Raw genomic sequence first — 17,302 nt, 5'->3', positions numbered from 1 at the left:
GTGTCATCAGTGAATAGTTAACTTGTCTTTTTTTGAAAGACTAAATTTTAGCAATGATCATTGAACTTTAACTCAATTGAAACAATGATCCCTAAACTAAAAATCTATTACCTTTGGCCCTCAACTCATCAAAACGTGCAACTATGGTCTTTCAACTAAAAATTCATTACTATTGGTTCCTCAACTTTAATCTAACTTGAGAAATGATCCTTCAACTTTAATCCAATTAAAGCAATAGTCCATCAACTTTAACCCAATTGTAGTAATGGTCCTTCTAACATAACTCATTTTGATAAAATTATGACGAAGTTGACAAAAAAAATACTATAGCTACATGTTCTGATGAGTTGAGGGATTCCAATTATAGTAATCATCATTCCAACATAACTTATTTTGACAAAATTTTGACGAAGTTGACAAAAAGGACCATAGCTATACATTTTGATAAGTTGAGACACTAATGGTAATGGATTTTTAGTTGAGGGACTATTGTTCCAATTTAATTAAAGTTAAAGGACTATTGCTACAATTTACTCATTTTTGAAATTTTGGTGTTGCGAAGGAGAAAGCTTGAAGGGTGAGAACCAAGGTATTAAATATCGATGATATCGGAAATATAGGTAGTCCGAAAACACGGAAATATCGATGGAAATATCGGGATATTATCGATATCGATAAAAATAATATGGAAACCACGGAAATTGTAAGAAAAACTTGAAAATTTTTATTGAAACTTTGCAAGATGTTTATTTAGTCAATTATCTATTAGTTTATCACAAAACATTGGAAGGAAATGCATTGCATGATGGATTTAACATTATCAAGTTGATTATATAGCGAGCTGGCAAACATTATGAGTGTAGAAAATATGTAGTAATTAATGAAAGAACTTTAAACACACCATAATCATTTATATATAATGAATTAGTACAATATTTTACACTTTATACATTGCATGATAAGATACATGAGTGACTTAGTACCACATAGAGTTCTTATGAGGTTCAAAATTTTGACTATCTTCATCATCTCTATATGTAGAGTAAGTGTATTGTGAAGAGTAGTCATCAAATGATAAATCCCCAAAATAGTTTTGCATGTAATTGTTAACATACCACCCATATGGATCCGAGATTAATTATCACCAATTTTTTTTTACAGAAAATAGATCCGCAAACTAAACACAATCCAAAAAATTTTTAATTTTGTTCAACAAAAGAAAAGAACATTAATGTTTTTGTTCTAGCATGTGTTGCAACATTGGATCCCCTTTCAATTGCCTTGAGCCATGAGCCACTCTCATTTTCAAACCAACCCGTGTAGAAAGAAAAATGAGATGTTTTTCAGATTCCCAACCACTCTCTCACTCTCTCACTCTCTTTCTAGAATATGAGAGATGCTATCATTTCTCCAACCTCAAGCCCAACGCCCATTCGTACAGCCTTCTCTCTCACAACAGCTCCACTCTCTCTCATAGCTCTTCATTATTGTCTGCAACCTGAAGCCCAACAACATACACACCTCCGTGTCTCTATAATCATGAAAACTGAGATGCATGAAGGTAAATCCCTCCTCCATGAGTGTTAATTTTTTTTTGTTCTTTCGTTTCAGATTTATGTGTTGGACTGAAATAAAGCGAGATCTAACACATGCATGTGCTTTCGTTTCAGATTTATTTCTATTTCTATTCTTAACCTCTGAATATTTCCATCAATTCTGGAGGGTTTTGATTTAGTTTGGTGAAGGAATAGAACTGATTCTAACCCTGGACAATTTCTACATCTTCTCTGCAGAATCCAGTAAGCTCTGGCGATGTCAAAGATCTGGAGGATGAGCGACAGAGCAAGTCCGGGAGGCGATCCAAACGACGCAGCCTTGGCTGCCTTTCCGATGACGGAGCCACGAGATTGTTTCGATATATTATCGATAATATCGAATATATCGCGATATTATCGATAATATCGATAATATTGCGATATTTTGACGACAATTAGATGATACGTGGGAAAATATCGGTTTCTCTGATAAACGATAATATTGGCGATATTTCACTGATATTATCGATATTTTAGTCATTGGTGAGAACTAAGAAGTAAATTGAAAGAAAATATCGGCATATTTAGTAAAAGGCTGTTAATTTACTTCTCTAAAATTTTGATGTCCTTTTATTTTTGAATTGTTTTCTATTTCAGTTATATTACTTTAAAAACAAAAATTCTCTTTTACTAAATAAGAAATAATCAGGTGAGATAATATACATCTCAGAATTCATCAATTTTTCTCTCTCTTCACCGCCCGCACCTCTCTCTAATTATTCAGTTAAATAGGACACTTAGTGATTTTTTTAAGAAAAAAAAATTATTTTGTTTGGACACCCATAGAATTTTGAATTTCACTTTACCGTACTTTTCTAAATTTCACTTTATAACGCTTCTTTGAAACTCTATAGTAGAATGGAAGAACATAGCGACAACTATGATATCTTGAATACGAAAAAGTAAATTTTGTCATTTTTTATTCGATTCTTAACATTCTTTGTGATGGTATTTGATAAACCATATTTTGCAAGAACCTTGTTGGACTGATACACCAAATCCAGACAGTAATATCCATAGATTTTTTTTCTTTTCATATAAACATTCATTTCATCCTAATTTTTGGAGTTTAGTCATCGGATTGGTTTGACAAGGTTCATAAGGTTTACTCTCTTTTTTCATTGTACTCACGTCATACACCTTGCTGTTACGGCAAGCACTGCAATGTAATGAACAAATTTCAAACGGGGTTTTACCCCTGCCCTTTTCTCTCTCGCACAGAACCCTCGTAACCCAACCCGCCACCCCCTACCCCAAAAACTCCCCTATCTTTGGTTGTTGACTCCTTTCTTTTCTTGGAGTCGGCTGGCAACCCTTTTGCTCTTCTTCGTTTTCCTTCTCCTCTCTAGCCTGCTAACCCTCGCTCTGATCCTCCTCCTTCCTTCTCATCTTGTCTTGCCCCTCCCACTTACTCCCCTCCCTCCCATCTTATTTGCCCTCCTCCCACTTATTAAGACTCCTCTCTTCTTAGTTTCCCTGTTTTGTTTCTCTCCCTTGATTCCGGTAACCTCCTTAATTTTTAATTTTCATGAGCTTGTTTCAATCTCCTCAAACTTGCCTCAAATTTGGACTTTTATACGTTTTTCCTCCTCTGTTGCTTCCAGTCGTCAATCCTCCACCACTGACCTTTGCTACCCCCATCGCATGTCACTACTCGGGTGTTCGGTGGTTGTTAAAGTGCTCTTAGCACTATTTGCTATGACCATGCTTGTTCGCGGGTCATTCCTCTTGCCGGTGGTGGCAGATCGGCAATGGTGGCACATCCATTGTGGAGGAGGCAACATTCATCCAGATATAGGTTTTTGTTGTTGTAGGCTTACTCTTTTTGGGTCTTTCTATTGTATTTCCTCTTCGGCTATGGTTGTATTTAGACGACCTTTGAGTTTTCTGTTTCATGTAATAATTTCTGGTTTGACAAAAAAACAAAAAAAAGTGTCGTGCCCTTGCAAGAGAGATTATACTTCCTTCATGTGAGGAAGGTTTTGAAGCATTTAGAGCGCAAGAAAATGGGTGTCCAGAGAAAAATAAATTCATAAAAAGTAGAAAAAGGCATCCTTGAAAATTTAATAAATTATTTTGGTGTCCAAAGATATGTGTGAGAGTAAATTAGGTATTCAGAGAAGAAATTTGGGTGTGCACATAACCACTCATTAATTTCAAAAGCAAAAAATTTGATTCAAGAAAAATACTTGTTTGATCCTGAAATGTTCAATTTGGCCCGAGAAGAATAATTCAAGAAGGTCATGACTCTTGGCCAATGGGGATCGTTCAAGCCATGTAACTTTCTCAGCCCAGAGAATGATGATTCGATCGAGTACTAATGGAAGTGGGATTACTAAGGGATCAACTTAGGCATGGCTCAGTGAGAGAAGGCATATTTCAATTCAAACAAATCTCTCCTTTGGTGGGATCATCTCGAATGTGAGAAATGAAGGCATGCCTAAATCTCACGATTTTTTTTTCTAAAGAATTTGCCATGATATATTGGATCTATGCATAATATCATAAAAATGGCCGCCAACCAATCACTATTAACAGCTTCTACTTGTTCATTCCTCATAAATGTAACAGACTCAGAGGTTGTGCAATGCCGCAAGAATCTTAAGTTTGTCTAAGTTTTGGTTGAATTGAAATTAATTCAAAAATCAAAACCTATGGCTGATCAGATGTGAATAAATTAATTATGTAAAGGATTAAGTTTAGAATTCTGTTTCAAGTCAAAGAAGCTGAGACCAAATAAAGATTGAATTTCGATTACAAAAGAGGATTGTACAGAGAATGTCAAGGATATCCAGGTGGGTGCCGAGGAGGCATAGTCCTATCAGGACTCTACTTCAGCAAGCTTGGTCATCACAAAATCTACCCCTATAAATGGAAGTAGTTCTGTGACGTAGAAAGCCTTTTCAACTCAATGCTCTACATAGAAACCCTTGTTCTACGTGAGACCTTCTCGCACTTTGACAAAAATACTAATATTCCTCACCATTCGTCAACGCATAACACATCTTCAGTTTGTATTTATAGCACTATGTTGGGAATCGGAAACATATTCAGTTTAGATTAACATTGCTTTGAGTTCCATTGGTGTCGACAAGGAGTCTTTGATTCTATCACCGAACGAGGTCACTTCATTAGCTTTTCAACGAAATGAGATGTTCTATGATTGGTTACTCCCAAGTGCACTTCAGAGTTTGGCATTCAAACAGCCAAACAATATTCACCATAAAGACATTCATCTCCCTTGAATAACCTTGTCTTCAGGTTCGAAAACCCTAGGCTAAGAGTGTTCCTTCCTCCACCGTAGTCACTCAGTGCAGAAGTCAACAGTAGGTTCGACACCACACCATCACAACTATTATACCCGTCTAACTGAGCTTGGTCGCAAGTTAGCATGCCCCATCAATAAAAGGACGTAATTAGCTCAGTAATTACTCGATTTGCGCGCAATGTAGGCTTTTTAATTTCTAGGGTCAACCATACCAAACAAGCCTACTTCTGAATAAAAATAACGTTGAATAATGTTATTCAAACCGTTTTCTCATAATTGAACAAGAACTTTTAAAACTCTCAAATTTCAGATCGATTACATGAAGGTCCTCAGTTTTTGCATATACAAGTGAAGCAATTACAAAAATGTGTTTTTTGTTAAGCAAAGTCATGGATACTTTTTTACTATTATATCCTCTACACAACTAAACTACATAATGATCAAATGCCCATTTTACAGTTTTACATAAAGCAGCAATATAAGAAAGGTATACAGGAAGCACCCTTTTTACGACTAGCTAGTGAAGTAATCTGCGCCAGCCGATGCTTCCAGATACGCCGATACTAGTCCTGAAAAATACGAAAAGCCAACAGGTTATGCACTGATCTAGCTCAAGAGATTCAAGTATCAATAGAGAGAATGTGTTCTGTTGAGCTATGCGCAAGGTTGTAGAACAATGGTAACTTGAAGTGTGAGTAACTAAAATCGGATAATCGACACAAAAACACAGAAGTGTGATTTCTCTAATGACCACATATTGCTCTCATGATATCCGAAAGACGGACTTGAGTACAAGCTGTGTCTATTATACATTTGTGAAATGCAAATAGATATATAGAAAATGCAAACTCTTTTCTTCTCAGACACAAAGATGGCAATTCTCAACTTAGCAGTTCCTATTTTAACTGCCTTTCTGGCTTCAATTTCTTAGCTTATGAAGTAAACCGACTTGTGTTCTTAGTTTAGCTGCACATACATTACAAACTTTTGCAATTTATTAACCACTTTGCTCACGTCCCTAATAAGCAACTATGACCCAGACCTTGTGAAATTGTTCCCCCCCAAGTGAATTACAGATGGGATCCATTCCATACGAATGTGACAATGTTCCATTTGCAGGGTTGAGATACATGCTAAAACAAAAACAGAGCTAGGTACTAAATAATGAAAGCACTCTAACCTCTTTGTTTGAAGCTTGTCCATGCATCCGATGAGGCTTCATGTTCAAATCAATCAATTTATTATCCATCTTTACATGCTCATCAGCATTGGCATCTGAAGCACGAATAGGAGACACCCGATGATTTTGCAGGTTCTCTCCTATTGTCATTCTAGGTGGATGGGGTTGTTGTACTCTTCTGCTCTCGCCTGGATCAGTGGGTTGGGAAGCTGGGTCCTCAATACTACCAGGTTTATCTCCTGGAAACTACAAAACAACCAAACAGTGTAAAACATTTAAGTCATCCGCAACACCTATGTAAAAGTAAAATAATCCAATTCTTAGTAAGTAGGATCAACAAACCCACCTCAACTCTTTGTCTCAGTACAAGATATCTTCCATGCATTCTTTTGCCTCCAACATGAACAATCAAATCACATTGCAAACACAGGGAACTTCCATCTATCTCGCAACAAAAGAAAGCTACAAGTAGTTTCCAGGAAGATAGAACAAGCGTCGTTAATTTTCTTTTCTTTCTTTCAAACAACATTAAGACATATATCAGCAGGGAATCGATAGAATCGCAAAATAGGTCTGCATACCAGGTGCATTTTCACAAATGTCGCAGCGGGGAACTTCACTGGGAGCTGCAAGACCAACCCGAACATGCCGGCTAGCAAGCTTATTGCACATATGAACCTGCCACCGGATCAACAGTTTAAAGCATCTCGAATACAAGCCGTACAGAGAATATAGAAACATGAAAACAAATGTTAATTCCAAACTATTCTGAATCTACGCGAAAAAGGCGGTCCAACTAACTTAACCCACAGTTGCTTGCCTTACATTAGTTAAACATGGAAGCAACTAACAATTCAACAAGCTAATATATGGTTCAATATGCACCCAGCAAACAAAACACATCATTAATTAGTTCTTTTTTTGCCTAGATTTCCGGGTGTAACATATGAAACTGCAAATTGGGCACTGTAAAAAAAAACTTTGGAAAAATTAACAGCAAAATGGGAAAAAAGGTCATACCTTCTCGTCACAGGCGCGGCAAAGAGCAGCCTCGTCGGCAGCGCAAAACACGATTGCGGCAGCGCTTTCACAGGAGTCACAAAGTGTTCGCATAATTACTAGTCCCTTTCACCACTCTCATATTTCTTCTATCCAACCACAGCTCAAACGCTCACAATCCAATCCAATCCAGTCCAATCCAGAAAACATAAAAAGTATGGAACTTTAAGCGAACCCAATTCAGCAAGATCTATTTGGTTGTGTTTGGTGTAGTCAATAATGAAGGGGAGATTCCAGACAGAGATAAAAGTAGGTTGTGTTTGGTTTTTGTTGGGGCGATTCCAGAAGCCAAAAGAATAATATCATAAATTATAAACAATCAAGACACTTAGTACTACGGTCTAGTGATATGTTTTTTTTCACTTGTAAGTGAGCGAACTTAGTTTCGATTCTTACCAAAGATGAATTTGAACCACATTATTGTTAGCATACTTCTTACCCCCTTAATGTAGAAAATATCATTTGTTAATATATATATATATAAACAAACAAATGTACAATTATACACAGCCCCTTTATCCAAGGGTATCCCCAATTTTGGAAAGATATGAGAACTAGTTGTAGGGTCCACTTCACGTTGGATTTCAACGATCCAAGCCGTCAATTTTATAAGTTTCGATTCATAGATCATTTACACAAATTCAATTTAGGATAAAAAATTGTTTACTACCCTCATGTTTCGTGGTTTTCAACATTTAGCACATCAAGTTTTTTTTCATCGCAGAGTCATACCTACAATGTAAATTTTGGGACAGTCTCATACATCCATTAGTCAAACTGTTAAGTCTCCCGTTAACTGTGACGTGACACTTATGTGGACATTGACTGGGCGCCACATGTCATCCAGGTTTTTTTTTTTCTTCTTCCTCCTTGTTCCTCCTTCTTCCCTCTCCTTCCTCCTTATTCCTTCCTTTTCTTCTTCTTCTTCATCCTCCGAATCTGGGTTGCAGATTCGGATTTTTTTTCTTTTCTTCCTCCTTCTTCTCCTTCTTCCTTCTTCTTCTTCCTTCTTCTCCTTCTTCCTTCTCCTTCTTCTTCCTTCTTCTTCTTCTTCTTCTTCCTTCTCCTTCTTCCTTCTCCTTCTTCCTTCTTCTTCTTCTTCTTCTTCATTCTTCTTCTTCTTCTTCCTTCTCCTTCTTCTCATTCTTCTCCTTCTTCCTTCTTCTTCTTCCTTCTTCTTCTTCTTCTTCTTCCTCCGAATTTGGGGAAGATTTTTTTTTTCTTCTTCCTCCTTCTTCCTTCTCCTTCCTCTTCTTCTTCTTCCTCCGAATCTGGGTTGCAAATTCGCCCAGATTCGGTTTTTTTTTTCTTTTTTCTTTTTTCTTCCTCCGACTGCAACTTTTTTTTTTCTTTCTTCCTTCTTCTTCTTCTTCCTCTGAATCTGGGTTGCAGATTCGGTTTTTTTTTTTCTTCTTTCTTCTTCTTCCTCCTTCTTCTCCCTTTTTCTTCTTCTTCTTCTTCCTCTGACTGCAACTTTTATTTTTTTCTTCCTCCTTCTTCTCCTTCTTCCTTCTCCTTCTTCTTCTTCTTCTTCTTCCTCTGAATCTGGGAAAGATTTTTTTTTTCTTCTTCCTCCTTCTTCTTCTTCTTCTTCTTCTTCTTCTTCTTCTTCCTCCAAATCTGGGAAATATTTTTTTTTTCTTCTTCCTCCTTCTCCTTCTTCTTCTTCTTCTTCTTCCTCCGAATTTGGGAAAGATTTTTTTTTTCTTCTTCCTCCTTCTTCTCCTTCTTCCTTCCTCTTTCTTCCTTCCCCTTCTTCTCCTTCTTCCTCTTTACTAACAATGATGTCATTTAAATTCGTCTTTGACGAGAGTCGAACCGAAGACATTTCACTTACAAGTAAAGAGGAATACTACTCAACCGTAATACTCAATAGCTTCAAGGATTTTTTATAGAGCTGCTAGACCCCCCACATGTCCTATTTTTTCACTCACATTATAATCTCATCTACACACAAAAGTTAAAAAAAAATTTGAAATGTTATTTCCCCACTCACTATTATTCCTAAAATAACCTCTAATATGCTCTTTCCCCACCCACCATTATTCTTAAAAAATTAAAATACAATTTTCCCAACAATGAAGTCTCCTCCGACGATAATCTATAAGCAACTAATTATCATTAATATTCAATCATCATAAGTTGCTAGTTATTACCTTTTAATTGGGAAAGACATCCACACTTTCTCTTTTCAGAATTTCTTCTATCCTCATCTTTAATGTCTTTTTTATGAATTTGGCTTACATATTATCCATTTCTTCCAAAACCGAATATTAGTAGGGCTCATGTTACCTTTTTACCCCCAACCTATTTTTATTATAAATCTTTCTTATCAGTCATTTTACAAATAGGCAAACTTATAATTAAAATTTTCATTAAAAAATGGGTGGAGAAATAAAACACTAGAATGAGAATAACACTTAAACCTTGCTTCCATCTTCCTTTTTTTCAAAGCGGTCTAACATTTTAAAATGGAAAATTAGTATTAGGTCCTTAGTTACTAACGTTATTTGATTGAAACTTTATTAGTTTTCAGATTTTGATCAAGGTCCCTACTATTAATGCAATAATGAATTTACATGTCAGTTACATAATTTTTAAAATAAAAATTAATAATTGATTTAGGATTTTAATGCTCACACCTTTATTAAACTCCTAAATAATTTTCAATTCAAAACATTTCCAAAATAAATAAAAAATTAGAATAAGTTTGTACCCCTTAATTTTTTATAAAAGGGTTTCCAATTTTTTAATCTTGTATTACCCATTCATGTCATTTTTCAAAATTTTAATCTTCAAATGTACCCATTCTTAAATATACCAATTTGTTGTAGTAAAATGAACCCTATTTTTATATAAAATCTATTCAATATTTTTCTAATCCATTTTTAAACTTATATGGGTACATTCTTTTTCTTGATTTGAGAATGTATCAATGTCAAGTTTAATCAAAGAAATTTACTAATGTTATTAAGCCTAATATCTATTGTTTTTTGTGTGGTTTTGAAGAATGTACCCATATTTTGGTACAATAATTTTTTTGTTAATTTTAATGAATGTACCCATGCTTACACACACACACACACAATATATTGGAGAGTATAATGTATATTTTAATAATTTTAATCACAAATTATGGGGTTTTTTATTTAAAATCTCATTAATACAAACAACTATAAATTTCAAATTTTAATTTAAAAAATATAGTAACCTACATAGAAATACATTATCACATTAATTTCAGGGACTTTGATTAAAAATTGAAAACCAACAATGTTTCAGTTAAAGAATATTGATAGTTAGGGACTGCATCCAAAATGTCCTTTTTAAAATTTAAATAATAGGTGTACTATTTGTTGGTGTTAAAAAATTTGTTCTTTTATAACAGTGACTAAGATAATTGTAAGTTTTTGATATGCACATACTTCGTTTATATTTTACGTAAACTATAGATAAATTAACTTTGAATTAAATAACATGTCCATATTTTTGTACTAATTAATTTACCTATATATAAATTTATTTATGATCAGTATGTAAATTATTGTGCATTTGTCATTGTTTTTTTTTTTTTTTTAACAAACAATAGTATTTACTTTCTACACTAAAGGGTGGGAGAGCGAGCAAAGCCTTACAAAGGGTTTGCTATAATAATGTGGTTTAACTTCACTTTGGAGAAAATCAAATGTAAAACCTCTCACTTATAAGTAGAGAGAAATACTATTAGACCATAGTACTAAGTAGTGCATGCAGCCACTGATGTGTGACAATAATGTATAAAGTTAAATATAATTAATAAACTTATGTGAATCTAGCCACTGAATTTTTTTCGAATAAAAAATTTATATGGATTTATGCGGAGAAAATTATGTTTCAATATTTTAAAGTCCATTTTCAGTAAAAGGAAATCGTTGGGGACTTGTCAATTTTGTTAGCTCAAACTCAAACTCTCTCTCTGGAACTTGAGAAAGCTGAAAGATTACAGCTCCGCCACAAGTTTTGAGAAAACGGGAGGTGGGGCTGAGTTTTGATGGAGGGTGATGGAGATTTTTGAGCGGAATAGGATTCTGTTCGGATTCTCTTGTGGGAATTTGAATGATCAATCAATTGTGTCCGTTCATCGTAAATCATGCGATTATAAATTATTTTTAATTTTTTATTTAAAATTGAATATAAATATTATTTAATAAAAACTGACAGCACAATATACACTGAACGGACACGATTGATTCATTTCCAGATCCCTACAAAGAGGACCCTGGTCCTTTCTCAGCCACCAGTTGGATATCTGACATGGGGCCCATTGAGTTTCTAGTAAATGTTGTTACTCTGCTTTGGTGGCTTTTGCCTTGGAGACTCTGGTTATGGCTCCGATCCTGCATTGCCGTCCACAAACCATCTTTGGGTGCATAAATATACATGAGTGGGATGGGAAGGACGTGACACCATGAATACCACTAACCTACTATTTTCTTCAAGATCTGAAAATCCAAAAGAAAATTTTGTTTTTACAAGAGAAAAATAATTCTCACACACTTTACAATCTTCAACTTTTTTGTTTTTTTTCATATTTTCTTAATTCACGGATAATTATTCAAATTTGGTAAAAAAGGAGAGTGTAACAGAATAATAGAGAGCGAAAATCATTTCTCTTCTAGATAATGTGGTACATATTCAATTTTATTTATTATACTACTGTTGTGATGTTAGAATATTATACAAGTGATTTGATCTCGAAAGCTCTTTGTGAGAAGTTTTCACCAAAGGGATGTGCTATCCACACACCCTTTTTAACTTCTCACACATCCCTTGTTAATTTATGTCTGTTGATCTTCTTCAATTTATCCGATCTGACGGCCGAAAACTAAAAAAATATGAGAGAAGTAAAAAGGGATATGTGAATATCACACCCCTTCACCAAATACGTAATGCTTATTAATTGTGGACTCATGAATATTTTCCTATTGGGAACAAAGTTGAAAGGCTTTTAAACATTGAATCGCTGATTCTAGGAGCATTTTCACCTGTTGCCTTTGAGCAAAGGCAATGGCGGTGCACTTGCTCCAAAACATCTCCAATGGGCCAAAAAATGGAGGGCAAAGTTGTGGGTCAAGCAATGCTCATCCAAATGTCTGTGCATTTAGGGTGCGTTTGGTACGTGGGACGGGACGGGACGGAAGGGGACGAGGCGTTCCGTCCCACGTTTGGTGCGCCAAAAATGGGTGGAACGGGCTGTTCCACGGGACAGATTTTGGGTGTTTTTGCGTCCCACCTCCACCCCCTGAAACGGGTTTGTTCCACGTCTGTGGAACACAATGTTTTACCATTTTAAGACAAATATACCCCATGCCTTTTTCAAAAATTACACCTTCGTTCCGTCCCGTCCCGTCCCGTCCCGTCCCGTCCCGTCCCGTTCCGTCCCGTCTGCGTACCAAACGCACCCTTAAAGCCGGTCTTGCGCCAGCAGACATGGTTGACTTCAGTGTTCTAAGAATTCCGGCCTAGTGTCTAGGTGGTGCCAGGCAGCTGGTCACTATCAATATTAATTACTAGGCGTTTAAAAAATAAGATTAGGCGTCTAGACCTACCTAAAAGTCCGCCTAGGTGCCTACATTGCAACTCTCACTTAGACAAAAAATAAATAACTTCCACTTTGTATTTTATTTTTCAATAAATTTTTGGATACTTGTATGAGCAATCATTATATACTGTTACCAATATTTTGAATATGTTTTAGTACTTTATAATTTAAATCGCATTCTATTTTGCAATTTATATATTTCAATACAATTATGTATTTTTTAAGTATAAGTAGACATTTATTTATATGTTATATAATAAATTAACTAAAATTAAAAACCCACCTAAACGCCTAGGCCCCTTCCCTTCCCACTGCCCGACTAGCGCCTTTAGAACCTCAATTAACGTTAGCTAACAAAACCTACAACAGTGAGGCCTCTTGCAATAGTTCCAACAGAAGAGCACAACGACTCTATGACGTGGCGCAATGCGAGGTGTTCGATTTCCAACGGCCTGATGACTTGGACTGTTGGATTTTCGAAGGAAAAAAATTGAAAAATTACCGTTATGCCATGTGGTACATTCTGGTGCATCAGATTCAACAGTAAGAAAAAAACAAATGATCAGGATTAATCCAATCGTTAAAAATGAAAAAATAGAGGAAAAAAGGAAAAGTTCAATTTTTTTTATTCTATAAATACCCAACCATTTTCTTCATTCTCCACACCACAATTCAATATTCCATAAATACCCAACCACTTGTTGCCTTGTTGTAATGATGCGCTTTGCTTTGTATTTGAAATTAAATTATTAGAATTAAACATGAGTTTTGTTTTCAAAGAACAAAATTATAAAGTTCACACTCAAACACACAATACATAAAAAATACGCAACGGGTGGAGTTGCACAATGGCATTGGCAATTACTTTTTAGAGTAACAATTACTTGCCATTGCCCTTACACTTGCACTCCCCCAACAGTGGAATTCCTCTAATAATTTTGGAGACAAGTGTCTTAAGAATTTGCTCCCTTGCCAAGTTGCCACGCCTGACTTGTTTTTGGAGACATTTGTCCAACATGTTGCTTCCATGACATAATTTAAGGGTGGTGAAACATGCGAGTAGGAATGTATGGGGAACAACATTCCCTCGTCCTAGTGCAGATCCACAACTATCGTTAATTAAGTTAAAATTTATGCGTTTTATTATGTTCGAAACCTATCTTTTATCTGGCCATCCGACCTTCCTGTATGCATTCAATTTATGTGCTTCATTTAACCTCAAATTAGAACAAGTGAAGAAAGAGAAACTTCAGTAAGATATGTATCCAACTCTATGGGGCCAAAATAGCTAGAACGTATTCGGGAGCTTCTTTTTTCATTAATATGAGCTTAATCACATGCCACATATTGGCTTCAAGAGATTTAAGTATATTCACACACAGTACAACGCAATCTTCCTCGCATTTTTTTTATTACATAGCAGAAAACCAATACAACTTGTCTTCAGATCAAGACATGATAGATATACAGACACCTGCAGTACACTTGTAACATTTTTCCCCAGTAGACAAGAAGCGGTGGACCATTTCTCTCTTTCCGAAACTCAAAATGAGAAGTTCATCATGTCCAGGCTCAAGCTCTCCATCATCACAGTTTCCATGAATCCACAACTAGTCGGTGCCTTCTTGAAACTACTACCTCGGGGCTTGAAGTAACAAGCAGAGATTGGAATGATGGGGATGTTCTCACAGTTGCAGAGCTCGATCATATACCCATCCGGGTCATGGAAGAACACCTGGTCGACCTTGACCCCATCATCCTCCACCACGGCTGTCACGTACCTCATCCCCATATCTTGCAGCCTCCTCTTAACAAGTCCAACATCAGTGCACTGCATGTTCATCACCGAAAAATATCTGTTATATTTGACCATAATTAATATTACAGGTTCTATAAGTAGCAGTGCAGCTCTTACTTGGAAGGAGATGTGGTTGTCCTTGGGATTGATCGGTCGCAATTCATAGTCTTCCATTGCCGGACTTTCAATCAAGTGTATCCCAATGCCATAGTTATACAACCTACGCAAGGTCAGACAGATTAACTTGTTATTTTCTTTTACACAAAGCCGTGGATATGCATGTATTTGTTTACAAGATACAACCGTAATATTCAACTTTGCTGCATGTGAAAAACAAGTCTATACTATTAGGCCTTATGTTTATTGAATTTATTTTTGGCAATCTAAAAAGCATGATAAGAGAGAGAAAGCTAACCAGGCTCCATTGAAGTTGAAGGACGAGGGGCGTTTGATGAGAACAAAGCCCAACACTTCTTCATAGAACCTCATAGAAGTCCACACTGATCTGCACAACAAAGACACATGATTTAAAGAAAGCAAAGGCAGTGCCTCGCAGTTGCTCGCTTCCTCAATCTCCATATCACACTCTTACGATAACTCTCACTTGCACTTAGTCTCTCTATGACTTTTCGTATGCCCTGCATCACAAAACTAGAGGGAGTGCCTTTTATAAAGCCACACTTTGGAGTATCTTTCAAGTTCTATTCAAAATTTTGCACAGCATCCTTACTCTTGTGAGGAACTTTCCTAGCAGATTCTCACAAGTCATATCTGACAAGTTAAATCTAGTCATCCCCTCAGCTAATGTCCACCTTGATATATTGGGAGGGTTGTAATATCTTTGAATGCCACATCGACTGTGTCACAGTAGAGGGTATTTTTTCCACTCAGGGCGGAGAGGAAAAATCGAATTTGGATCTCTTCCATCGTTGGGAAGAGAAATAACATTATACCAAGAATTAGTTGGTACACTAAAAGATAAGTACTTATTTTAGACACTGTGCAATTTATTTTTTCGAGGCTTGAACCCATTTCAAGTTCAAATGCTTACAGAGTTTGCCAGCCTAAAGCAAAAACAAGACAATTGTGGTGATTTGAATTTGACTCAACCTTATTGGAATCGAGGCCCTTTCAATAGTACTTTGAAGCTTTTGAAAAGAGGGAACAACAAGGTGCCAAATCTTGAGAAATTTCTTTGATGTTTCCTCTCCCACATCACATTCTTTGTCCTCTGATCTTCCAAACTCAACAGATCCAAAATCGAAAGTTAGGGCGAGATATCATCAACAAGAGATTGACGCCTCCTTGAGTAAATTTCGGACGGTAATAATCAAAATGTTTTGAATGTGTTTCTAATTCTTTCTAGCACATGTAGCTTGAATTTGGGGTTTTGTTCATATGATGTGCCCTGTTTAATATATGAAAGTGACAAAAAGTACTGGCATGACCATTTTAATCCGTCATATGTTTTGTAGCTTTTTCTATATTTTTGGGTGATTCTATATCTTGTGTTTAGGCGTATGTCTTCAGTAATTTTTTGCTTTTGGGCTAGTTTTTTATTTTTTTTTATTTTTTTGGTAAACTGGACATTTATTTCCAAGGCAAAGCCAAAGTACAAGGAAAGCCCAACAAAGGACTAACAAGAATACAACAAAGGAGTGTAAGAGGGCTACAGCAAAAGAGTTGACACTGAAACAGCTTCACAGCATCACCCTAGACACTCCTACAAAACTAAACTTGATGTGGGCAAGGTAGTCAATCTTTGTTCAAAATATGCACAATCGAAGATGGAGGTCTATTGACCCAAGTAGCTTCGCTCATCTCTGAGTTCTTAAAAGATGCAGTCCAATCAGCCACCATATTTGCTGATCTAGGGACCCAAGACCATCGGCATGATCATAATGAATCCTTCATCTGTATAATTTTCCATAAAATTGGGAAAGCCTCCCATCTACCATTACATATGGAGTTTTTTAAGCATAGAATGATCTCCATTGAGTCTGATTCTATAATAATTTTATCTAATCCCAATTGTTTAGCCAAAGTACAACCATCCAATATTGCCAATGATTCTGCCACTTGAATCCTTGAAGCTTTGATGCATGATTTCCTAGCTGCAACAAACTTGCAATTTGAATCTTTGATCACCATTCCCACATTTCCTGATTTAGAGGTTGTGTTCCAACTAGCATCCACATTTATTTTGAAAAAAGAAATCTCAGGTGGAAACCTAGTACCAAGTTGAGGATTACCAATTAGATTTCGCCGGTTGCGTGAATTTGATTGCATTTGAGTTGCAACCTTTTGATTTCTTCTAGTAAGTGCAATTAATCTTATGAATAACCTTCAAAGGTGACACAATTTTTTGATTGAAAATAGCATTGCATCTTTCTTTCCAAATGTTCCAACAAGTAAATGCAACTTGTGACATCAGTACAGTTTTTTCTTGCTTGCTCCCCCCATATTGGTTTCAATTAAAGAATTTAACCAATTACTAAAAGTAGTAATTTCATTCTTATTCACCTTGTAATAGAGTTGACCACCAAACCAAACTGGTTCAACCCACGGGCATCGCAGGAGCAAATGTTCCACAGATTCCTCCTACTCTTTACAAATGGGGCATATTGGTGAGGCAACAACATGTCTCTTGAATAAATCCAACCTCTTGGCAAGAGCTCTATGAAGTACTCTCCACATGAAAGTCTGAATTTTTGGAAGGGCTTCTAACTTCTAGACACTTTTCCACACTCGATTACTAATTTGTGGCAGTGAGAAGCCCTCTGAAGTCTATTAAGATGATCATTGCTATGAATCCAATGGT

The 17,302-nt window shown here is 36.0% G+C and overlaps 2 protein-coding genes and 1 long non-coding RNA gene across 3 annotated transcripts; 1 reads left to right on the top strand and 2 right to left on the bottom strand.

Moving 5' to 3' along the window:
• The first annotated feature begins 1,293 nt into the window (after positions 1-1,293).
• Positions 1,294-2,137, top strand: LOC126605934 (uncharacterized). The gene is made up of 2 exons (XR_007617063.1): positions 1,294-1,561; positions 1,794-2,137. It is a non-coding gene; the product is annotated as an uncharacterized LOC126605934 (long non-coding RNA).
• Positions 2,138-5,116: 2,979 nt separating this feature from the next.
• LOC126605932 (B-box zinc finger protein 19-like) lies at positions 5,117-7,383 on the bottom strand. Its single transcript, XM_050273385.1, has 5 exons — positions 7,064-7,383; positions 6,625-6,721; positions 6,390-6,505; positions 6,044-6,289; positions 5,117-5,432 (listed from the first exon to the last, which is right to left on the bottom strand). The coding sequence occupies exons 1-5, from the start codon at positions 7,154-7,156 to the stop codon at positions 5,427-5,429; spliced, it is 558 nt and encodes a 185-aa protein (XP_050129342.1). The 5' UTR covers positions 7,157-7,383; the 3' UTR covers positions 5,117-5,426.
• A 6,585-nt stretch (positions 7,384-13,968) lies between these two features.
• LOC126601402 (glyoxylase I 4-like) lies at positions 13,969-15,135 on the bottom strand. The gene is made up of 3 exons (XM_050268110.1): positions 14,897-15,135; positions 14,599-14,701; positions 13,969-14,514 (listed from the first exon to the last, which is right to left on the bottom strand). The coding sequence occupies exons 1-3, from the start codon at positions 15,058-15,060 to the stop codon at positions 14,227-14,229; spliced, it is 555 nt and encodes a 184-aa protein (XP_050124067.1). The 5' UTR covers positions 15,061-15,135; the 3' UTR covers positions 13,969-14,226.
• Between the last annotated feature and the right edge of the window lie 2,167 nt (positions 15,136-17,302).

This window comes from Malus sylvestris, chromosome 15 (assembly GCF_916048215.2).
Source record: "Malus sylvestris chromosome 15, drMalSylv7.2, whole genome shotgun sequence".
Taxonomy (NCBI): Eukaryota; Viridiplantae; Streptophyta; class Magnoliopsida; order Rosales; family Rosaceae; genus Malus; species Malus sylvestris.
The sequence above is the reverse complement of the archived record's forward strand: the minus strand, read 5'-3'. Positions and strand labels throughout refer to the sequence as shown.